General features: G+C 41.3%; 1 protein-coding gene across 1 annotated transcript in view; it reads left to right on the forward strand.

Moving 5' to 3' along the window:
• Nucleotides 1–22,385: 22,385 nt before the first annotated feature.
• Nucleotides 22,386–25,909, forward strand: part of SHTN1 (shootin 1) — a 55,005-nt gene continuing 51,481 nt past the window's right edge. Inside the window, exon 1 of the mRNA XM_088528586.1 lies at nucleotides 22,386–22,560. Within this exon, the coding sequence (XP_088384712.1) occupies nucleotides 22,503–22,560 (58 nt within the window). The 5' untranslated portion in view covers nucleotides 22,386–22,502. The remainder of the gene's footprint in view (nucleotides 22,561–25,909) is intronic.

A 25,909-nucleotide genomic window follows, 5' to 3' on the forward strand; every position in this document is an offset into this window, starting at 1 on the left:
ATAACACAATTTCATACATTCTCACAACTTGGAATGAAAAGTCATTTCTAGAAGTTTTCTAACTGCCTGGTTGATAGGAAAAAGACTCTTGAAAGGAAATAATGTACACATGTAATACCACCATCAGGCAACCTGGTGCTGACAACTTGACCGATAAGGTTTTAAAGGAAGGGTTTATAATGTGGAAGGGTAGTGCACAGGAGTTTCTGAGAGGCTAGCGGCCAAATGAACAAAAGTAAATAAGAAATGGAAGTTCTCTCTGGCTTAGCTCCACTGATGTAAGTCGAGGGTGTAGTCTGTTAGAAGAACACTGGATGTCATTTGCTACAGTGTTTATTCCTCTATTTTTGGTAAGTAAATAAAATATGGATCTCTGTTGACCTGAGGAGAAAAATCCCAATCACGATCATTTTCAACCTCCCGGTTCATATAAACAGCCAAAGATTCCACTTAGCGAGACATTCTGCAGCAAACATTAATACATTCTCTATGTGTGGCTTTACCCCTTCCTACCCCCTCTTTAGGTTCAGATACTGTATTGTATTTCTTCCGACATGTTGATTCTACCTAATGTTAAATGGTAATTGGCAGTAGTATAGGTGGGGAGAGAAACATTGTTATATTTTGTTCATTTTTCACACTTCAGCAGTTATCCCTTTCTCTCCCTGGCTGTACGCTTATTAGTGTATGAAATGCAGGTGTGTGGGAAATGGCAAGCACACATTGACAGGTTATTTTGTTGGCCACTGCCTAATTAGTAGCATAGTGGATGCACCCTGCTAAGCTTTAGTGTGGTGCAGTAGAGCTGGTCTGTTCTAATTTCCTCACAGCTTTGATATTCAGCAAGAGATTGACGGTTAGCACAAAGAGCCAAAGCGCGACGGAGGCCTGCAGAAACAATGGCCCTTCTTGCTTGTAGACACCACAGATGTGAGAGAAAGCTGACTAAAAACAATTGGCCGACACTGTCTAATTGTCTCCAATGTCAGCATCATTAATGTTTTCCCATGTAAAAAGTAAAAGGCCAAGGTTGTATCCTCCCTTTATTTTGAGTCACATGATTATGTAACTTACTGAGATTCAGATTAAGTGTTAATTGTATTTGTGCAATAAAGAAACTGAAGCTACCTTGAATTTAATGAATATGTACTTAATTAATTTTGACAGCCTTTATCTTTATTACCTATTGAATAATCACAATTGGAATTAATAACATTTATAGGCAATTAAAATTACAGCCTATTTAATGATAATATATGTTTACATCTTTTGCAGAGATACAATTTATGAATACTTATTAGCAAAGAAGTTGTTTCCCTGCCAGGAGGGTTTCTTGTCTGTGTTAACAGCAACAAACAACAATAATCAGTTCAATGTGTAATAGTGCCTTTCACATCAGACAATCTCCCAAAGCACTACACAAGGGCACATGAGAAAAGGCTTTGTAGAATTTAAAGGTAATCACTAAATGGCAAAAATTGTAGTGTGCCTGGAACAAACGCCTCAAAATTACACACAATAAGACAAATCCAACGATATTTCAGCCATTTTAAAGCTTCATTTTCTCACAAAAACAAAAAGGCGTGCATCCAGAGCACAACACCTTGTTCCTGGCTGACCCAGTGATACCAGACAAGAGCTTCAGCAGGTAGGAGCCAGAAGGCCTCCGGTGACATCAGTGTCTTCTTTGGCTAGTAGTAGCTAAAAAGTCTTTTGGCCCCAATAATTTATGTAGAAATTTGGTTCCCCGACATTATGGAGCTGATACTGGCTCTGTTCTTGAGGCTCTGTCCTCAGTCAAAGTGGGGGCAGTGTCTGCATGGCCCTAAAAAGGAGCTTGTAAGTGTATGAAACATAGTGTGGACTGATGCATAGGGTTGAACAGGAGCGATATCCTGGATGTTTTCTTTTAGCTCAAATTCTGTGTGCCATGAAAAATCTTGCCAGAGGTGGCTGTATTCAAAGACCTTTGGTGTATGAGGAAAAAGCAGTCCTACCTGCTCAAACTTCAGAATTTGGACCATTAAACTCAGGTTTAGAATGGTAAAAACTAACCGGACTAATTCAGATCTATGAATAAACACAACCTTGTGTTAATTCACAAGGCTCACGTCAAGTATTAAATTGGAGAGTCTTTACCACCTATATAAAAAGATGTGAGTGTTATGACTGACACCCAGGTAAGGCTCCTGCCAGCTCACCTTTTGCAGAGGGAGAGATCAACAAACACTGCTGAGCACTGACAGAAAACAAACTCACCAGGCTCTGTTTTATAATAGCTATGGTATTAAACCCACTGTAAACCTACAAAATCAATATCCATATACTGTTATGCTATTCATTAAGATGACAAATGCACAAAGAGCAGTTTTGCAAGCCTGAATGTCTATTGCATTCTTTTGTATTCAAACACAAAACGTACCAATTTTAATCCAATAATTCATCAACTTTGTTATATTTGTGAGACTGTCTTTTTCTTCTGATCAAACATTAGGAAGAAACTCACTTGTTCCTTCTGCAACATCAGCCTTTCACATGAGAAATAGGTTCTCTGTTACATCTAAGGTAACTGAGAGCTCCAAGGCCAGGTTGCTTGGATCTAGAGTCGAATATTAAACTTTTTGGCCCTGCAGAGCTGGTGCAAGGAGGCTATACTACTTGCATACCTACTCAGAAGGGACAAAACTGGAACAGATACTACGTGTGCTAGAAAAGGTGACCTAGGAGTCCAGAACACCTGACTTCTGATGGAACAGAGTTTGGTGACTGTCTTAGAAATGACTATTTTGAGGTTTTATTTCCCTTTATAAAGTTTCCAGAGTTTAGCCTAGCCAAGGAGTTCATTTTCAGTTACTGGTTGTATCCTCGCTTTTCTCTACATCTCCAGCAGTTATTTTTGCAGGCTGAGCATACCCACAAAAGTCAATATTCAGTGGAGTTTAGGCTGGCTGGGTCGTTGCATTAGTAAGTGAATGATGATAAAGACCCCATTAAATAGATAAGCCCTTGCAGCAGTCAGAGACAGAACTTGATATATGGCAGGAATATTTGGCCATGTCAAGGCCTAGCAGTAAGGTAGCAGAGACTGTTTTGTGCTTCTCAAGGTAGCCCCACGCATATGAAACGCGGCTTAAGAAGGACTGGCCAAGCAAATGGACTAGTTAAAGCCCAGCAGCATGAGATGGCTTGCCGAAGCGAGCTGCACAGCACTATTAACCCAGGCACCAATTTTGTCATGGCTCTACAAGGCTCTCCAAATATGAACACAAATGACAGACTTTAAATATATGTCCCTCTTTTCTCAAATCCCGCCACTCTGAAGTCATTACCCCTGTAAGTGTTGTTTGCCTTAGCAAATATGGGATATCATCTTAGTCTTCCTTACTTAATTCCATGGAAAAGGGAAAACCACAGGATTCTGCAATTCCTAGAGCATTTTCTCTTGCATGGTGTGGCAGCGTAAGCAATATGCTAGTGAAGGAGTTCACTAAAATTAAATATGTTTAAATATGATAAACATGTTTAGTGAAGGAATAGGGATCTGCCCTTGTAAATTGCTCCTGACTGAAAGCTACTTGGTGCTTGCTCAACACATCTTGCTATAGCCATACCTGACAGCAAAATAACAGAAGATGAGCCCTTGTCAAAAAATATTACAGCCGTGTTAAAAAAACAAGTCTTTTCTGAATTCTGCATCTCCGGGGAAAAAAGCTTCCTTTTGCTTAGAGACATTTTGAGCAGCTCTTTAAAATGCAATCTCTTTAACACTTGTATAGGGTGATTCTGAATTCCATGTGTTCCTTTAGGATCCCAGAGCCCTTCACCCAGGAGCTTCTGCATCTAGAAAATTTGTACTTTCGTTTTAAAAACAATTGAAGTTTTGCCTCTACAGCTCTCCATTTATTTCCTGCCATAGGGCAGATTTCCTGCCTCTAATACAGGTCTCAAAAACTGATCTTCTGCAAGCATTTGCTTTACTATTTATTTACTTATTTATTTTTGTAGTACTTATTTTACCTTTTCTTAATATTGTGAGCTTTTTTCCCGAATGTACTTTTTTATCTTAATAAAAGGAAGTTTAAAGAAATGATCCTGTTTCATTCATTGCTGTAGTAGCCACCAGAGAAATCAATAAATGAAGCAAATAATGCTGGAAATAAGCAGGCCAAGGAAAAAAATGTAGGTGAGTTTTGTAGTATCATTCACTCAGATAATGGTTGTCTGCAGTAATGTAGGCAAGAATAACAGTATCGTCTTGTAATCCATTATGAATCAAGGTGTTAGCTTCATTGCATGGTCTTGTTTTCATTTTTTTTAAAACTTCCCAGTGGCTTTTAATACTTTACATCTTCATTAAGGATTTTAAAAGCAGAGATCTTTGCTTACATTTAAAATACTTCCCCAGTGCTGTGATGAATCATAGTCGCTTGCTAATGGATTTCTGAATGCCATTTTCATTATAATATTTTTATAAGACCCCTCTCTTCTTCTATTATTACATTTGCTTTTGTAAAATGGTTGAGACTGCTCATCATGTTCTTTAGGTCCTTTAAATATTGTTCCTGTTTACCATTATGGAAGAGAGTTGGTATTTTATTTATGTAAGAATAAAATCATAACCTAGTTCGCATTTGGCAGCTAAGTGCATTTATGTAGCACCTGCATTTACTCTCAGGATGGATAATAGGCCATCCTCCTTTAGGATAAATCACTCATTCAGTTAACTTTGAACTATATATACATAATATTGTCTGAAGCACTAGTCAATGCAGTCTTTATATTTGTAAGTGTCCAGGGATTCCATAATGCCATAGAAGTAAACCGAACTACATAGAATAAGTGGTGTTATTTAGGGAAGATGAAGCATCGACAGCTTAAACATCTCAGGCTCACTCCATTTGCACTCTGTGCAGTCAGCCCTGCAGCAGAAGAGGAAGGAGGAGGAAACGTTGCAGTGTCCTGTCCATCTCCAAACACCTGTAGAGAGCTGGCCTCCCACTCAGAGCAGCTCCTAACAGCTAGAGAGGTGCATGGTTGTCTTAGCTAATGTAACTCAACGACCATTGACCAGACTCTTGCCTTGGCAAGTAAATGTTTGATGACTTTTTGGCAATTCCCCCTAAGTGTTCAATATACTCTTTTGACTCTGTATCAAGAGATATAGAGTCTCTCCTGATTTCTATCAAAGCGAAAGGACAAAGGCTCTTAGAAGAAGGCTCTAAGAACCAAGAATGTTCTTTCTATAACACCGATAATTCAAGGGTAGGCTCTCTGTCACTGTCCTTTATTGCAGTCTTCTTTATTATTTCAGTTTTGTGGAAGCCAGAGATGGTTCTTGTTCCCTAGATATAGCTCTCCAAGTTGATGTCAATAGGGGTGTACTGTATGGTAAAGAAGAACCATCTAAAATGTATGTGATCCCTGGCTGCCTATGATCCCAAGCAATTCTGTTTAAATTACGGTTAAGAACGGCTGTTGTAGATATTACTAATGTTGAGCTGAGATACAGAATTTTATTAGAGTTTTAGTGCTGTACTTTTGCTAGTGTTTTTCACTTATTCCTATCCTAGCATGTCAACAAGCTGGTTTAGGTGCTCTGAATTTGCTCCAATGTGTAAAAGTCAAGGAAAGGAAAGCAATTCTTGGTCTCAATAAGAGCTACACAGTACCTTAATGTATCTTCTAACCAATCTGTTAGAAACATTTCAGACCTATTAACCCTGAAAATCTTCTTTCAGTTCATCTGTCCGATATGCACTGATAGCTCTTCTCTCCTAGAGCAATGCTAACAACGCTTTGCAGAATTCCTGCATAGCTAAAAGCAGATGGAACCGCTATGAGAATGATGAATCCAACATATCAAATGTGTCAAAGCAAGGACAAAAGGCCCAGAGCCCTGAGTGAGGGCTGCTGATAGGCAAAAGGAGATGGAAAAGAAGGAACTGAGGCTATCTAATCACAGCACTTCCACCATTCTCTATTTGTGTTGTCTATTCAAGTGCTCTCTTTTTTTTTTTGGGTGGGGGACAGGAAGGGAGGAAAGTGGAGAGGTTTAGTCTTTATTAAGGAGGAGTTACGGCAGCTAGAATGATAAGCACAGGACTCATATAAAGCCCATAGGTGTCATTTCAGCAAAACAAGCAATACATTATCAAACATTCCTGTCCCTACTCCACAAAGTGTGGGTTGTGGGCGTTATAAGCATCCTAGTCTTGGAACTTGAAGGTAGCTACGAAAATGTCATGTTTTCAATCTGCCGAGTGGGGGGAGAGCCATGAGGAGGGGAGGAAGGCAGGGGGAGACAAAGTACACACTAGAAGATTGTTTCTTACTATGCCACAATTAATATTGCCCATCTAGTTGAACTCACACTCATTCCTATTGCAGTCTGATCTGGTCTCTTGTTTCAGCTTGATTTCCTCCTTCTGCACGTGCTCCTTTGCCACTTGGACTACCCGATTATTTGTAGACATCCTGAACTTGACACGGGTCCACTGAGGCAGATGGCATTTCCAGACAGCAGAGAGCTGAAAGCTTTGGATATTCTGAAGATATTTTCTTCCTGTGTGCCTTGATGAAAGGATGATTTTTTGATGTCTGACAAAACTCAGCTGGCTCTTAACCTGGAATCCGAAGCTAATGTATTTCAAAACTGTCACTTGAATACTGACTATAGAGACTAGATACAAAGGAAGACATAATAGAGCCTAAGAAGTAGCGGACCTAGAAAACTTGTGTTTATTGAAAGAGTGCCTGACTTCTAGTATCTCAGGATACGTGGGCATGTGTTCAGGTTTGACAGAATAAGAAACAAGACTGCAATACAAACACTGGCATGTTCATCTCTAAGTTGCGAACTCAGCCTGGGTCAAGATGAGTATTTTTCCACTGATGTATATGGCTTCTGGAAAGAAAGAAAGGTATTGGCATCTGTCAGTTCTGCTGACTTGCATAAAAAAAGTTGCACATAGAACAAAACGTGTAGTGCTTTTTAACTACAGTCCTTTGTACTTTAGAGGAAATAGTAAGAATAGGACTAACTTGTCACTGGTGCCTGCTAAGGACTTCATCAGGTTGGAATGGGCTTGAGACCTACAGTTAACTCTGATAAACAAGGCTTTGATATCTACAGAACAGTCAGCATCCCAGAAGGGAGCTGGATTCAGGTACTGGCACTTAAGTCTTAGGCCCATGGAACTGTAGAACAGCGGGGTCTGGAGAGCTGCAAAAGAGCTGTCTTGAGCTCCATACATGTCAAGATAGTGTTGTGTGTGACTGCGAAAACTATGTCTGAGAGATCATCTTCTAGCAGAGCATCCTGTTGTTTGCAGCAGAGCCAGAACGGGAGAGGAACTTGCTACCCTCTCGGGCCAGCTCTCAGCTTCAGGTGACACCTCCACAGAGCAGCAGGATTCGCAGCTCAGCAGTTGTTGATAATTTACTTGCTGACAGATTTGGTTGGAGAATCTGCCCGTACTTGTATAAAATATAGCTAGTTCCTTTGCAAAAATCAAAGGCTGTTTTTTGGCAAAACAGAATATGTGGTTACAAACCAGCTAATCCAGTTGGACTGTGTCCCACCCTATGCTCAACCAACTGTTTTTCACTAACCACACCAGAATGCCTTCTTTACCAGTTTTAAAAACACATGCTAGTTAAACAGACAGTTCTTCAGGCACCGTAGGAAGTAAAATATAAAAGTATTTTTGCCAAGCATTTGTTCCAGAGAAATCTGCTACTGAGTGAACACTGCCAGTTCTTGGCAGTTCTGCTGCCTCCAGACAGGCTCGGAGGCATGTGTGACTGCGCACGCACATGTGTGTGCCTGGGCTCACAGGTGGCAGGGGGACAGCAGTGCTTGCCAAAGCTGCTGTAGCTGTAGGCTAATTCATGAAGGGTAGGGACCTGGAGACAGAGAGTGAGTGGCTCCACAGCAATTTTCTTACAAGGTTACATTACACCCATTGCAATGTTTGGGCTATAAATATCTAAGAGCTGGACCACGGATTTACAATATAGACTGTTGGGCTAAGTTTTCTGCCTCAATAGTCTCATGTGAGCAGAGCCATATGAATGGGTGATCTGATTTCAGTGACAGCAAGGAAGGAAGTAGCTCTATCTTCCCTTCTCAGAATGGAGCGGAGCTGCTTAAACACATAGCTGAAATTCTCCCTTGAGACAGGAATGCATGTTATGCCACCTTGAGTTGTTTAATGCCTCCATCTGAGCTTTTTCCTTCCTTCCTTCCTTCCTTCCTTCCTTCCTTCCTTCCTTCCTTCCTTCCTTCCTTCCTTCCTTCCTTCCTTCCTTCCTTCCTTCCTTCCTTCCTTCCTTCCTTCCTTCCTTCCTTCCTTCCTTCCTTCCTTCCTTCCTTCCTTCCTTCCTTCCTTCCTTCCTTCCTTCCTTCCTTCCTTCCTTCCTTCCTTCCTCCCTCCCTCCCTCCCTCCCTCCCTCCCTCCCTCCCTCCCTTCCATCCTCCCTCCCTTCCATCCTTCCTTCCTTTTCCTCCCTTCCTTTTCCTCCCTTCCTTCCCCCACCTGCCACTGTGCATTTCTGCCTGAGTGAAGAATTGTCCAGATTAGCTCCTTTGTTTAGACCACTCAGACCCAAATCTTTTCTTCACAGACTGTTGAGTGCCTAACTTGCAGTCTTTGAATGGGTTGTTATTTTGTGTTTGTCTTACAATACCACCTAGAGGCCTCAGCTGACTTAAGGCTGATAAATGCTCAGCTTTTTCTGAAAACTGCAATCTTTAAGATTTTTCTCTAACTGGATGCTCCTGAAATGAAAGCCACAGGAAGACTAGTCACACGGGGCTTGTTTTGTGTTCTCCCTGGCAGAGGTCAGAGCAGTTACATCGGTATTAGTGAGATGGGCAAGCTTCTCACAGCAAGGACCACTTTTTGTGGTGACAACTTCATGTGAATGTTCTGGTCCAGATGTGAGTTATTTCAGTACTAAAAGCAGATGTGACCCTCACCTTGCTCTCTGGCTGTCCTTCAGGTATGGTTCCAAATTTGAAGACTCTTAGGAATATAATCCACCTGATTATTAAGTTTGAGAAGATTTTGCATCTACATCTGAAAATCTAAACAGAGAATGAAAATGTGCTGAAGCAGTTGATCAAGCTATAGAAAGAGTAACCACCACGAGTGGGCCATTTCCTACTATATCTAGCGTGTTGCTTGCCTAGCTAACACTATGGTTTCAGCTTTCACATGAATCTTTTATGTCAGAGCACTGGGCCACAGCCCAAGCTGCTCTTGGAGAAATGGGCTGCAATATTTCTTCCTAATATTTAGGAAGCAGAATTGGTTTTCTTTGAGCAGCCAGGAATGGTCCTCTCATTCTGCCTGGGATCTCTTGAGCTAACATTCTTTTCTCTGAACAGTGCAAGAAAGGTCCTTAACATCACCTGAACAACTCAGGTGGTCTTGGTCTGATTTCACTTGGGCAACGATTAAGGAATAATTAAGGAGAAGGAAGTTCTTGCCTTATGCCACAAATCCAGTTCTAAAATTAAACCTTATTTCCAAATAAAATACCTTGCTGACTAGATGTTGCCTTAAGTGCCCCTTACAAGCTCTGATAGTTACTTGCCTACCTTCCAGCTCCTGCTGGAGAAGGGGTTCTGTGTATAATCCCAATGAGAGTAGTAAAGCAGGATCCCATGGGAAAAATAACCACGTGATCACATGGCAAAGACAAGCCAAATTCGCAGTGGGAACCAACTTGCAAGAATTTCAGACTTGGGTAGTGCCGATGTTGTTTCTAAAGCTATTTCTTAAGTTTTAACTTCTGTAGAGTCTTGCTCTCCTGTGCCAGTCCTTGCTGCTTCCTATAAGGCCAAAAAAGTTGTGATTGCTCCTTTCCAAGATACCTCTGCTCCATTTCTGCTAGGATCCTGGCTGGCAAAACAGAAACATATGTCTGAGACATCTTCTGGTCACCACAGTTATCCCTGGTCAGGTTTTAGGAGCTTGCCACAGCTTGGTGGGATGCTAGAGATTCTCAGCAAAATGACAGTAAGATTTTTTTTCCATAATGTGTCTAGAACCAGTGGCAATGTAACCACTGAAATAATCCAAAAATTCATCTTTAGGCAGAATCTACTCAGCAAAATCTTTAGTCCAAATCATTATTTTTTGCAATGTTATAAACAACAGCAAACTGTTCCTTATAATGACATGTTTCTGGAACTTAGACTTTACATTTAGTTTGAAACCATTTAGAAAACATACGTAAGTGTTTTGATTCCAATGTGTTTTTATATAAAAATATGACACTGTATTTTTGTAGGTAGTATGAAAAAATCATTCAATTTTAGTTTTTTAAAATTGTTCTATGGCTTCTAATTGAAAAATCTTGTAAATAATTGTCTTTTAAAATATGTCCATTCATACCACCCACGAACCAGATCTCTTCCAGTATCAGTAGCCTTTGGCATTACATATGAGATCATTCACTGAATGGTTTTAAAGCTGTTGTTTTTATTTTCCTCCCAGTTTTCAGAGTAGCATCACATTAGCCCACCAGTGTCAAAACCTGTGGATTTAAGCCATAAAATAAACCAAGCAGTCACTCTTCAGTTGCCTTATTTGAAGCATAACACTTTTAAGATTAAAGATAATTTTGCTTGAACTCCTCTACAGAATTTCTGATCAGGAATGCAATAACAAGATTATTTTAAGTATCTCATCTGGATCTCTGTGTGTCTTCATCTAAGTCTTCTGATCTCCTGCACTTGCATCTTCTCTTCTGTTTTATTGAGCACTTTTCTATTTAGCCCATGATGATCAGAGTTGAACATGTGGCCCTTTGCCTGTAAATGTGCACTAGTGCCCACAAGAGAAGCAGTGCATGTGGCACCATTAAGAGTAATAGTGCAAATAGGTCACCATTTAACACACAAACTTTTTCAGTGTACTGGTTGTGAGAGCCAACCCTTCCCTTGGGCTGTAGGATGATGCCAATTGCACAGTGACATAAAGTGCACTGGTCAGATTTGTGATTTGAAGAGTGCACTTGTTTACATGTGCTCCCACTCTTCCTAGATTTGAAATATGGGGTTAGAAATACTATTTAGGTCACACTTTGCATATGAAGTTTCTCTGAGTGTGTTTATCTGATCAAGTAATACTTTGCATAGCCAAAGCAATTTGCATATCCATCTTCCTTCAGGAATAGAAGGAGAAAATAATAGAATAAAGGATGGGGTATTTGCCTTAGCTTCTAGCACAGATGTGCAAGTGGCTACCATAGCAATGTGAAGCAGAATTTAATATCCTGTGTTTTAGAAGATAATCAACAATGTCAAACATTAGTATTTCACATACATGTAAGGACTTGATGACAGTAGGAAATAGAGACATTTTAGATGATGGTGACACAAAGATTTGCTGTAAACCTGGGGACAGTGTCTCAAAATCGAGCTTGAGCCTTGCTAGGGTAAACAGCTTTTCAACCACTACAGGTCAGGGTTGCGGATCAGAGACCACAGCTGTAAGTCTGAATGAGACAGTTAAGTCAGGAGTATCCAGCACAAATCAGATCACAGTCAGATCTCATTCTGAATTTCCCAGCTGAGTGCATTTGAGGGGAATATTAAAGATGGTTATTCGGAAGGCTGGAGTGGCATTGTTATTTATTCAGATGAACGGCTTACAGAATTTCTCTGTTCCTTTCTTTCTTTTATCCTTGGGAATAGTGTTCTCACTGGACCTTTTAGATTATTAATGCTTATCATTATCTAAATTGCTTTTTGTCTTTCAGTTATTGCTGTCTCTTTTTGTAGGCGGTGTTCATAGGAACTTCTTCCAGGGAGAGAGAAATGATGACTAACCCTTTGTTTGGCTTTCAATCTTTTTGATTTTAATAAGACATGAAAGGCAAAAATCTGAGACATCTGTTGTTTCCTTGAGCCATTTCCGTGAAGACATTAGATAGCATTTCAAGCACTGAAGTGACAAAACAACTCACCTTACGAGAATGCTCTGATTTACTTGCAGATTGTTGCATTGCACTTGTTTTATACAATGTAGTTAGTATTTTTTTTCTGACACTTCTCCAATTTTCTGGTATACTTTCATATAATTTTATGATATTTTATTATATATGAGTAAAATTATGGTTGGTACTTGGAACATGAAGGAAATTATTTTTAAAATGGAATGAAATCCTGGAATAATCTTTTGTTCAGACCTAGAGGTGTATCTAACACATGGTTTGCCACTCACTTTAACTGGCATAAACTCAGTATACAAAGAAAAAGTGCTAGTAGAGTAAGAACATGCTTCTAATCCCAGAAGTAGTGTATATTATCATCAGGGAACAGCACAAAATTTACTTATTAACATGAGGCAAATCGAGAGTAATTATTAAGTCAAGATGATTACAGAATACTAATTCTGGTGGGGCAAGCAGAATTTATGCCCCAAATGTTTGCGTGAAGATGTTCTGCTTTGGTAGGTAAGACACAGCACCCTGGAGACTCCATTGGGAGTAGTGGCCTTTGGCCAAAACGCTCCAAAGGAGGCTGGGTGGATATGATGCCCTGAGAGGTCTTCCCCCTTTTCACTGTCTGTGGTTCTAGGTTTCGCACATAGATCACTCTTGCTATAGATCTTCAAAAGCTATTTAACACGGAGATGTTATAAGGCAAATGCCAGCTCTGACTGACCCATGTGACAAATTTCTTTGAGTGGTTAAAGACTCACAGAAATGAATCCCTCTGCATAGACTCCAAGAGAGAGGATGCTTCTTAAAAACTCAAATTCAGCCAAATGCATTCCTAGTAAAACCCTACAGCAAACAACGGGCTTTTTTCTTTCCTCCTATTCTGACTTACATGTTTTGAAACTGTTGAAATTTTTAGAGCAAGAAAATGAGTCTGACTCATTATTCAATTTCTTCATCTATAGGATTGCCAGGAACAGTACTTGAGGGTACAATAGGAGTTACCCTGTGGTATTTCAGATCAGCAAAATAAAAAGTGTTGCAAGGAATACATTTTTTTTTTTTGGTATGTGGGGATGAAAGTTTGGATAAGTGGAGGGGAAAGAGCGATATCTTTATGGAATAAAATTTGCTTACTCCTTAGTCCTTTTACTTCCACCTTGCTGAAGGACTTCCAGAAATGTCAGCTAACCTCATGGAAATCCTAATGGCAGCTTTGAACATTGTCTCTGGCTCTAAATTCTTACAAAGAGCCCAGAATTGATACATCTCTGCAAAATATACTGATGTCATGGTGATTTTAATCCGCAAAGTATGCAGCATAATTATCTTAGTTTAGCAAGTGTGGTCAAGGGTTGTAATGCAGCTCAACACTGTATAAAGAATTCATGTGACAGCTTTGTTTTGCAAGAAGGGAGTGGAAAGGTTTGTTGGAAGGAGAGCCCAAATACTCTTTAATTTGAAGAGCTAGCATCTGATTCTAAATATGTAGTGCAAACAGAGGTAGTGCAAACACTAGGAAATGGACAAATCTGCAACAGGAACAAAAACATCAAGTACTGTTGGGCTGTATGCAAACTTTGAGACAGAGAGAGACACATATGCAAAATGGCTACGATTGCACATGAATGCTTGATGGATTGTGTGTTGAGAAAGCAGGGCAATGGGTTATTTCACATACACTGAAAAATTGCTTAGTGTAAATGAAATGAATTGCCTTTCTTGTAGAAATTAATTATGAAGGTAACTTTACCTAGCAGTAAAATAAAGATTCAGGCAAAATAACAGTGTCATTGAATTCAAAAGCTATGCATAATGAATGGTCTATTAACTTGCTATGATCAGTAGTACCAAGAGACCTTGACTGTTGTATTGGAACATACTTAGCTTCTAACTAACTGATTTTGCTGTTTAGTTTGAAATGAGGTTAGGTGTTTGTCAAACAACACGAGCTAAAATAGTACTGGGAGCTTCAGAAATGGCTTACCAAGAAATAACATGCAGTGTTTATGCAGTGTTACTTCATTAGACTGCAGTATATCCTTTCCCTAAAATTTCTCCAGTAATAAACATCAGAAATCCGATTTCACCATTTCACAATGAAATTATAAGCACAGAGATCTTGCTCCTGCACTGCTAAGACTTTTTTTCCACCTAAGTTGAAACATCATTCCTTCTTCCTAGGGAAACAAAAAAAAAAAACCCCATGCCTTCTTTACCATTGTCATCTATCATCATCACATCGCCTGTCGGGTTACACACTGTAACTGTTTAGAGATATCCAAAAAAGGACTGTGGGGAGTAAATGAAGTTAAAGAGCAGTAAATGGACCAGGTTCTTGTTGATAAACAATTTTGAAATTTTTCAGAGAGTAACTTCTTTTGTATTGGAGAGGATCAGGTCTTCTGTCACACAGCTACTTCCATATGCAGTCTCACCAGCTAACCTCTTCTCCTTGCAGAAGGCCTCAGAAGAGGGGACATTTGATCAGACGTAGCACTAGAAGGAGAGGTTATGTCACCTTTTAGCATAGAGGTATTTGGAGTGTTTGCTCAACAAAGGGACATCCTAAAACTAAAAGATTACTAAAATTAGATAGAAAATAAGAGAATTACTGCAGAATCGATTTTATATGGCCAAAAATAATTCAACTAACAATAAGCAAAATTGAATGCTAAAATTTCCATCTGAGACAATGTGGAATAGGTTTGAGTACTGTAGAAAGATCTACAGAGCCAATATTGCCAGAGCTATTGGTGAGTTTCATTTATAATGACTGGGGTAACTGGGACAAAGATTGGAGGATGTAACATCCACAACCAAAAACATATTGCAAATGCTTTAAAGAAGTGATATGGTGCCTAGGCCAGGGGCCCATTTCTTCACTAACTTCTGTAACTTAGGTTCTAGAGCTATTGTAAGACTCCTGGACACAACACATTTTTTCTGTGAGATTCCTGTGCAAAGCCCCTGTTCTCTTTTCTGACTGTCCAATTTATCCAAGGAGCTGAAGAATAAAACCGAGCGTCACTTGATGGGAACTCCAATTGATTGCACACAAGCTGCTGCAGAGCTTGAGAGTTAGCACAGCCTCAGGACTGTGATTTTAATGAAAGTGTCCCACGTCTCAAGACAGAGATCTGGAGAGTGAATCAGCATCTAGCTCTCCAAATCTGTGATATTTCTCTCTGCCAGGCTGGAAGCAAGTGACATTCAGATCTATTCCATAAAACACAGCAAATCACTTCTGAGCTGTTTGCTGTCTGGGAACACGTGTGTCCTTCACATGTTGGCAGTTGTTCAAATCACAGTGAGTCAAACTCATTGCCCGTCTGTGCTGGTAGATAAAGGAAGCACTTATTTCAACCAAATTATATGAGGTGAGCATTCAAAAGACTTGATGTACTGCTATGAGGGGTGGCTTGTTGCAGATGGCCTAGTTATATTTTAAAGTTGTACGATTAATATGCAGGGTTGCTAATTACAGTATAACTCAGCACTCAAATGCCACACTAAGTCTTCTGCCATTAATATTGTGTCTTTTTTGTGCAGGTAGACAAGACTGCCATCATAGATGAGGGTAACTCAGAAAGATCATGTCAATGTCTCTAATCAAATGGTTAAGTTTTTCGAATGAATCTGTATTATCTGGGATTTTTTATTTCTAATCACACTTGTATTCTGATTTGAATGGGCGTTGATTAGTTAGTTATCATCTTAGGGAAGCAAGAAGTGCTAATTTTTACCCAGATATATTATTCTAGTCATTATTCAGTACTGATTAGTTTGATGGAAAAATATACATTACCTCAGCAGATAGATTTGCTTAATTTTACTCATGATGTTAATTATATACGGGAATAGCTATTGCTATTTCTTTTTTTTGCTTTTATATGGAGTCTGCTAATCATTGTTTATCCATGCAGTGATTATGTAGTTTATCCCCACACATACACATGCTTGAAATATGTCTATATGTCTATTCTGAAAGTCATAAACCTGGCCGAAGTCACAGCCTGAGGGTAATTCCAGCCTGTAGCCAGTTGTTTCCACAGATAATTCCCTGACAGAGAAAGGTATTGGATCCTCAAGAATTAGCTCAGGTTTTGCAAGGACCAATGGATGTCACTGCTTCAGAAGAGAATGTCCTTTTCTCTAAGCTACTATAGATCTACTGATCCCTTCTTTGTCATTTGTTTTTGCTGGTATTTTTTACCTCTTATATGTAAATAAAAGTGCCTTTATGTTCATAAGAAGTAAGTAACTTTTATCCCAAATGGGTAGGAATATTCACATTATAATATTCACAGAAATACTTCAAATTTCTGGCTGCGGTAACTGTTTAATAAGGAATTTTCAGGAGGTCATCAGAGGAAGTCTGTAGTGTGTCTATTTGTCAGAGACATTTTACATGCTACAAGGCTGAAGAGAGAAGAACTTGAAGATGTCAGATCAAAATCACCCTGTTCACAAAGCAATTGTTTCCAATTCCTGACCAGGAATCCTTAAAGTAAACCTGGTATCAGGGCTTCATGATTGATTTTTGTCTTGCACACAAACATTTTGAAAATGAACAGCTGATAGATTTGTTTGCAAATACCTCAACTGCATTCAAATTGAAATCACTTTCAGAAACTTGGCAAAGGAGAAAAGGAATGGGCTATGGAGATCCAAACTTTTTAGTTGTGAAGTACTCTAGAAAACAGTCAAGGTGGACAAACATTTCAAAAAAACTCTTTTGACAAATTTAGTCTTTTGTTTCCTGTTTCTCTATGTCATTTAGATCACTTTCCTTTCTAGCACTCATTTGCTTTTTAATGCTAACTTTGTTTCTTGTTTAAATTTGTTTCTTTATTCTTCCTTCTTGCATGTAGAGAACACTTGAAGGTAATTTTTCACAAATTGTTTATATCATTTCTTACATCATGAAGGTACTGCAAGTCCCTCTTTGTGACTGAACCTGCCCTTGTCATGTTTCTGAGGCTAATACTCCTATTTTATGCTTTCAGGAATTAGGCCATGTGAATAATAATTAGCGTATGCTTCTGTTTATCATGCTGTGAACTTGTGAGTTTGTAAATTCCATCTGTGCACATACCCATGGAAGTCCAAGAGGAGAACAAGCACAAAGCATGTTCTTAACCATGAAAAATATTTTTTAATGTTATGCAGGCTATTAGATTCTGCACAGGTGCATGCATCTATGCATACATGTGAATTGCTCATCTTCCTCAGCATCAAACATCAGGTTCAAGCAAAAGAAGATATCCACAGCATTTTGCTGTGATCTGCTTTGAAAAAAGACCAAAAAAAGAAGCAAACTCTTCATTATTTTTCCTTATTTTTCTTTTTTTTTGTTGTTTTTTTTTTGGGTGGTGGGGACAGGAATTGCGCTAGCTTAGACAGTTGCTGACTAATGTGGGAGTAGCACACAGATTCCTATTCTGAGTTCTTTTTAACTTGCCTTTTTCTCTTACTTTTGGATAAGGCCCTGATTGCACACCCTTCATGCTGTCTGCTATGGAGCTCTTTCCTTGCTCTTCTCAGCATCAATTCCTCTAGGCATTACAAAGGAATGTCTCTGGAACAGATGGCACAGTGAGGACAATTAATTTTTAATATTAGTCTATTGTAATAGCTCCTCCAAATTTTGGGGGGGCCTATGCACCAACTATTCCATTGCTGGTATTTTCTGATGCATACATGTTATTTTATGAGTCTCTCACAAGACTGAAGAAACTCTAATAGCAAATATTCCTTGTAGGCAAATGCCACATTTGTGAGCTATTTATTATGTTCATAATTTGTTCACTGATTATATTTGTTTGTGAAGATCCTGGAAAGCTCTGGTCATAAAAAGTGCAGGAAATAAATATTTTTTTAAAAAAGCATTTGCATGCTTTGACTTGCACTCAAACAGATAGGCTTAAAAAAAGCCTGAAACCTGATGAGAAAATACTCATGCACATATCACATTTAATATGTCATCAGTAGAAGTGAGTTGGTTGCCTTAAGCCCAGCAGAAGGTAATCAGATAAGCAGAATCCTTGGATTTAAAAAAAAAAAAAAAAGAAAGAAAAAAAAAGAAAAAAAAAAGAGAAAAAGAGAAAGCTGCAGTTAGCAACATGAATGTTTGGAAAATATCCAAAGGATGGTGAGCAAACTCCTCCTTAATTATCAAAAATTGATAGTAGCAGAGAAATGTATGAGAACTGAATGTACAAAACTGCCTTGTGACTAGAATGGTTCCAGTAACAGCACGGACTGGACTGGACTGTCACCATCAATCAGGAGTAGTTATTGTTGTTTCAATAGTCCTTGGCACTGCTCCTCTGATTCCGGGAGTGCAAAAATTAGACCCACCTAGTTCTTAAGTCAGCAGGTTCAGGGACAGGTTTGTGACTTGTCTGTTTGCAAGAGCTGGAGGCTTCCTGCTTATCACCTGCACTTTTCCTTGCATGTTAACAATGACCTTCCTTCCCGAAATCCTATGGAAGGATCTGAAGGTAAGCAGAAAGTTCAGCTGTTCTGCCCAGGAAGCTGCAAGCAGGTGAGAGAGAGTGCATAGAGCTGGACAGGCAAATGGAAGGAAAGCAAACACATCTTTATTTAAAGACTGCTGCCCTAAGCTACTGCTGCTCGGAGACCTGTGCCATGGAAGATGCACCTGGACTGTGTGTTTGGATTTCGTGGTCCCTCTCTCTTCTTGTTTCAGGCCAAGCCCACTGTCCATGGGGGAGCCTACATACATAGCCCTGTAAACTGTGCAGGAAACAGCAGATGCAGAGAGTAATTAATTAAATCTGTCTTTGCAAAAAAGCTTATAGACAACACTGTCTGTAGCATGGGTGGAAGCAGAGGTATGTGAGCACTGAATCAACCTTCAGGCTTTGCACACCCTTCCAAATAGCTGCTTTGGATAACTAAGTTATGAGATCTGATGGTAAAGAGGTTCAGCTGTTCACCTCTAGCCACTTCTCATAGATTAGTTAGAGTCCTTCATCAGTTACCATGTTTGTGTGGTCCTATCCTAAGCTATGAAATTGCCTGGGAAGTGTTGGGAAGGTTGCAGAGGATGCCCCTTACGAAATCGGTGTTGCTTCTGGTGACTAAGCCTGGAGGCAGAGAGGAGTGGAACAGGTATGAGGGCCATTAGTCCTGCCACCTGCACAGATCCTCAGAAGAACAGACCCTGACAGATCATATAATTTCCAAGAGACTTTGGGAGTTTTCCCCTTCCATGTTATTTGTAGCCTATCCCAGCGCTTCTCTTAGGAAACATTTTAATATGGTTGGTATCACCTGCTACAGTTAAAACTATATTATTTGAATGGTTATTGAGGACAGTTAAACTTCTTTGTCTTTAATTGACAAATTATTTAATTTCTGGCAAGTTTAACTGGTATGATAAACTTCATTATTTTTTCCATCAGCCTTCACTGGATGAAGCATCCTTTTCTCTTCTTGCTGGTCTAGGTCACTTTCAAAACTGTCATTCTTGCCACAGGCTCTTTACAGACTCTCCCCAGTCAGCCTGTGTTTCAGTCCTAAGGAAAGCTGACACGCTATTCCAAATGATGTGACATCAAAGCTAAACATAGCAGGAAGACTCCAAAGCATCTCTCAAACACTTATTTATACTCCATTAATCGGATTTTTAAACAACCATATATCATCTTAATTTCCTATAACTTCTGCAACCGATGCTATTCTTTGTTGGTGCATTTGAATATCACTGTTTAGGCACAGATCAGAGCATCTGCTCTCACTGAATTAAATCTGAACTTAAATCAAAGCATCATTCCACTTGGACAAGTTCTTTCTTTGAATTCTAACCTCATTTTCTTCTACCCTTCTTCATGTCTTTTTTTTTTTTTCCTATCATATGTTACCTGTGATTCTCAAAACTTCTTAGGATTTGGTGACAATCTTGGAAGAACAGGTTCATGTGATGAAAGCTAAAGGTTTGGTCAATCCAACTGAATTTTCCTCTTTGGAATACCACTTACTGATACCCAGTAGGAAGTGCTTAATTTTTTTACCCCAAGACTGATATGGACTGTGAACTGGACAAGTTTTCAAACACGCCTACTATTAAATTCCCCATTTAATAAAAATAATGATCATAATTAGTGATTTTATGTAATAACTTTAGTGATTTTGTGATCTTAATGGTTTATAGCATTACTTAGTGTAGATGTATTACATAGATATAGTATAGATATTATGGATAATCATTTATTTTAAAAAATGAAAAAAAATCATAGCTCAGGGAAACACTTCTTGGAAGATTAAATTATTTTAGAGTATAGGGGATCCATTAGCAAATTAGGAGTGTTAATTAACTTTAAAAAAAAAGGCAAAATATTTTTGGTATCCCTCATTAATGCCTTGAGAAGTGACATCACAGTGGCATCCTTCCTGCTATTGCAACCCAAAGGGTCTGTAACAAGGACATCTTTGTTTTAAATGCTTGCTTCTCAAGGTATTTTAACTCAACATGGATCAAAGTGCATAGTAACAGGATCATGATGAGGCTGAAATACAAAAATTATGGAAGAGAATTCTTTTTGACAGACTCATAATACTTTTAATTTCAAAAAAAGTTAAATAAGGGAAGAATTGGTTTACTGTCTGTACTAGTATCAAAGGGATTTTATTCTCTGTTCTGGTAGCACACAACAGACTGAACATTGTTGCAAGACGAAGATGTCCTGTGCCCTGGCACAGTGCAGAGATAAGAATCCTTCAGTGGTTCCTTTGCAAATCCCGCTGCGGCATATGATGAAAGAAACGGGTTTGGAAATGGAAGGGAGGCGGCATCAGGAAGATGAGGTTGGAAGGAACTGTAGAGAATCCAACAGGCAGCCAAGGAAAGGATGCTAAAAAAATTGAAACACTGTCAAAACTTCCCTAACCTAGAGCGGAGGCTGTTCCCAAACAGAGTCATCCCAGAATCCCAGGGATCCTCTGTGCTTTTTTTTTTTTTTTCTTTCTCTCTGGAATTTCTTTATCAATATCTCTGTCTTTTGAAGCATGAGACACTGTATCATCATTTTGGCCTTCTAATGTTCCAGAAGAAGTTTCTTTCCTGCTGTCAGGGTGCATCGAGTTCCTCGGCTGCAGCACCTTGCTGGCAACCCATATTTGTTCTCTGCGTCTCCCACTGTCTTGACGGAGTCGCTTTTCCAACCTAACTTCCCATTCTTTGCGTATGACTACACCTCTAGGAGCATGGATTCAATTAAACATGCTTTGCTCTGACTAGCCCCACACAAGCCACCTTAGGCACTTCCCGCATGGCCTCCTCATCCTCCTCACACATCTGCCTCATTGCGTCCTGCTTTTAAGATTTACTAGCTCAAGAAGGGCAGGCTGAAGGAGGCAGCCCAGAAGGAGGAGGTAGGGGGACTGAGTGGCTCTGAGTAGTTTGTTATTGTGGGAGGTCCTTCCTTGGCCTCCTCCGTATGGCAGCCCCTATGGCGGCACCGCCTGTGACACAGGCCGGGTGTGTGGCTCCTGCCTGGGCACCCATGGAGCTTATGGGACTGGAGAGTCCCCAGTCCTTGTGTCCCTGGTTTGTGTGTGTGAACTGTGGGTGCCTGTCAGCCAGTGTCTGTCAGTCACTGTGTCTGTCAGCCCCTGTCAGAGGGGAGCCTGTCAGTTACAGGGTGTCTGTCAGGGTGAACCTGCCAGTAGGTGTGTGCTTCTCCATCAGAGGGTGTATGTCAACCAGTGTGTACCAGCCAGAGGTACACAGTCAGTTAGTAGGTGTCTCTCAGTGTGTGTCAGTGTGTGCTTGTCATAAGGTGTCAGTCAGAGGCTGTCTGTCAATGTGTGTCAGTCAGCGAGGTGCTGTCATTTGGAGGGTGCCTGTTGGTTATTATGTGTCAGCCAGGGTGTACCTGTCAGTTGGTGCATATCATTCAGGTGGTGCCTGTCAGGTGGAGAGTGCCTGTCAAACAGAGGATAGCTATCAGGTGGAGAGTGCCTGTCAGGCGGCACGCGCCTGTGAGGTGGAGGGTGTTTGTCAGTAGTGTCAGTCAGAGAGTGTCTGTGAATGTGTGTCAATGAGGGAGATGCCTGTCAGCTAGTGTGTGTCAGCTGCTGTGTTGTACCTGTCCCTCTGTGTGTATCAGTCAGGGGGTACCTATCAGGTGGAGAGCGCCTGTCAGCTGATGCCCGTCTGGCTGTGTGTGCCTGTCAGGCAGAGGGTGTTTGCCAGCGCGTGTCAGTCAGAGGGTGCCTGTCAATACGTGTCAATCAGGGAGGAGCCCGTCAGTCGGAAAGGTGCCTGTCAGCCCGTGTGTGCCGACCGGCGGGCGGGCACCTGTCCGCCCGCGCGTGCCGGGGAGGGCTCCGCGTCACCCGGTGCCCGTCAGCCGGCGCGCGCCCGCCGGGCGGGTGCCGGTGCCGCCCGCACATGCTCACTGGGCCGCCGCGGGAGTCTGGGCATGTGCAGAGCGGGCCGCGCCGCCGCGGGCCGCGCCGCCGCTCCCAGGTGAAGCCGCGCTAGGTGGGGCGGAGCGGGGCGGCGGCCGGGCAGCATGAACAGCTCGGACGAGGAGAAGCAGCTGGAGCTGCTCACCAGCCTCAAGGAGCAGGGTGAGGCGGCGGCGCCACTGCCGCGTGGGGCGCCGGCTGCCGGTACCGGTGGTGGCGGCGGGGCGAGGGCGCCGGCACCGCGGCGGGAGGGAAGGAGGGCGGCGGCGGCGGCTGCCTCCGGCGGGGCCGCGGGCACCGCGGGCGGCTGCGAGGCCTGGGCGGGCGCGGGCCCCGCGCCGCGTGTTCCCGCGTCCCCGTCCTCCCCGGGCCGCGGCGGGGTCCCTAGTGAATGAGTCGATAAAGCAGGAGCAGGAGCGGCGGGCTCTAGTCCTCGTCGGTGCCGCTTTCCTCCTGCGGCTGGGCCAGCGCGGGCAAGCGGGGCTCGGCGGCACTGCGAGGTGTTGCGGTACCGTGGGTGCCCGTGGCCCAGGTGTTCCTGCAGCCTAGCCCGGGTTTCACCCTGGTATGAGGTGTGTAAGTGGCCGGCCGCATTAATCCCACTGCCAGGGAGGAGGAGCAGGTAGCGGGGAGCTCGCGTGTCCCTCTGCTGCGCATCCTTCTGGAAGTCCACGTGCCCCGTGTGCTTCCCATGGATGCCAAATTTCACATGAAGTTGCCTGTTTCTGAACTAAGTGCTTCTCAGCTTTTCCCATGGGTGTTTTTGGATGAGATATTAAACCTTCCCGTCCAGTTTGCTCCATTCCCTTCCTTATCACTGTGCAAACTTCCCAGTGAGAGGTCAGGGCCGGCCTCCATGTGCCGTGAGCTTCTGATGAATTTTTGAAACTTCCCTTTAGATGAAAGAAGGGCTTTGGTTGGGGCTCATTGGGTGCCTCTTCCCAATCTGTACGTGGTGGGTTTGGAGAGAAGCCCAGTGCTTCAGCTTTATAGGCGCTGAGCTCCTTGAGCGTGCGGTCCGGCTGGAAAACTTAAAGCAACGTATTGCAAGAAGGGGCATGAGAAAGGGCTTGGGTGCTAAAAGGCACCTCATATTTGTAACCCTGCTGGCCAGGCTCTTCCAAGGCCAGGTGGGTCCAACCAGGTTTCTATATTCCGGCCTCGCCTGGTGGGCAGTTGGGCAGCATTTGAGGAAGCGGCATTACCGGGTTTCGGTTGTAGACCCACGCCTGGGGATGTAGGTCAGGGTGCCTCCTGTCAGCACCTACAGCTTCATGCACTGTAGGCACAAAATCCTAGTGCCACATGGTGTGTCTGCAATCCCATGCCAAAATGGGGAATTTGGGTTACTTTCCACAGAAGTCTTGACCTTCTTGGCTGGACTTTTTCACTGACTTAGATGTAGAATTTCAGTTTTGGTATCTGGAAGTCTTGTGTCCAAATAGTCATCATATCCTTTAATACCTAATGAATTTTATGACACTCTAGGAATTAGTTCAAGGAAAAGATACTGTAACTCAAGTACTAGCTGTCCTAGATCCACTTTAGCTGTTGAAACAGAAACTGTAACAGGCAGATTGTGTCCTATAAGGCATTATTCTTGATATTTTTTTCCCCAAATGTAGAAATTTTAGTGTGCTGTTGCAGGACTATCGAATGTTTTCATATTCGCATGGCTTACACTCAATTTTCTTCTGCAAAACCTGTGTAAATACTTATTCCTCTGTATTCTGTTTTGCATCTGAAATAAGGCAGCCTTATGGCAAGACACCATCGTTAATTTTCGGTTCAGTTAACGTAATTTATGGGAAGTAAACTCAGGAACTGCCCAAAATAAAAAGCCTAAGTGTTGAAAAGTTAGTGAGATGCTTATAATCATCCTAATAATAATGGTCTAAATACTGTTACTGTAGATAAGTAATTTTGCTTCCCTATTAGGTATTTTAAGCTTGAATGTACAGTTCAGCCTCCATTGATATTGATACAAAGATACAATTGATGACAAGATGCATGTTTAATACTAACAACTTTTCTCACATAATTTTAGGATTCTCAGTAAAGCACAAAGAACATGGAAGAAGAGGGGGGGGAAAAAAAAAAACAAACCCTTTTTCTAATCTTTTCCTTCCTTATTTTTTTCCAGTGTAGGTAATAGTATTATCTGGAAAATAAAGGCGGTTGATGGAAGAATCTACTCTCTCTGAATATATGAGGCAATAGGCATGCATATTGTTCAGAAATCTTAATTATTGCGTTTAAGGTGGTGTAGAATGTCAGATTACTGCGAAATGCAGGATTTAATACTTGTAGTTAGATTTCTGAAAAACTCCTGTTGATTCGAAGGAAGTTCAGAGAACATCTGGGGGACTTTGGTTCCTCTTTCTGGGTGTGTTTGACTAGTGTAAAGACACTCCCCTGACATACAACACCCCTGGCCGTGCTGGTTGAGGGAGGATGCCCAAGGTACAGGGGAAGGCATCGCACGTAGTTAATGGTCCCGGGGTTTGAGCTGCTGCTGACACTTTTCCAGAACAAGGTCAGCAACTTGAGTCTCTGGGTATTTCATTGCTGCTCACGCTATTCTCATTGGCAACTGTGCCACTGACTGGTGTCTGGACAAATTTGCTTGGCTGTTTGACATAGCTCTGAATGGTGACAGGGACACCAAACCTCCTGTGTGTGCGATACGCTCATCTCACCCACGCTGAATTTTCCAAGCCCTGTATGTTGCACCTAGATACCTGATACTGGTTGTTCTTTGGCTTACTCAAGTTTCCAAGTTTAAGGTGAGCATCATGAAGAAATGTGAGCTCGGTGTGGATGACGTTTAGGATTTCAAGTATTGTTTGGGCTTAGTCCTGTAAATAACTTTCTGAAATAATTTGATGAGATAATGTGCAAATTTACAGTAGACCTGTTTTATGTAAATGTACCTTAGGAGGTACTTCCAGCAAGTCACCGTTTCCATTCAACTGGCCCTTGAGGTTCTTATAGCTAAGACTTAAAGTGGAAACACAATCAGGTGGGCAAAACTTTGCATTGTAAATGGTTTTTTGCATAGCCTGAGGAACCACAGCAGAGTAGCAATTGCATCATAACAGGAATTGATCGCCTGTTAGCTTGGTTTTTCTTCTGTGTTTTTCAATAGTTAACTCCTATGAACTATGTATACACTAAACCTGTTCATATTGCCTGGATTTTCTTCACTTTTTTAAAGTCTTATTTTACTACTTGTTTGTTGCTTTTATTTATTTATTTTTTTATGTGCTGAAGTGTGATGATTTCCAGTCTCAAATTCCAAGTATTGTGCCTCTTTTTTTTTCCTGATCTGTTCAATCTATTTAAAAAACATGCCCAAAACTTGGACTACAGGAACAACATATATCTTCCAAAGAAGAGGCTGCCAGTCCAGCAGAAGTGTCTCAGAATAGTACCTTTTAAACATATGCTGTTGACAAAATCTTTATGTGACTTGACAAATGTTTTCTTCTCTGGGGTAGAGAGGTAATAA

Source organism: Tinamus guttatus, unplaced genomic scaffold (assembly GCF_059628265.1).
Source record: "Tinamus guttatus ecotype Peru unplaced genomic scaffold, ASM5962826v1 Tinamus_guttatus_pri_ptg000314l, whole genome shotgun sequence".
NCBI lineage: Eukaryota > Metazoa > Chordata > Aves > Tinamiformes > Tinamidae > Tinamus > Tinamus guttatus.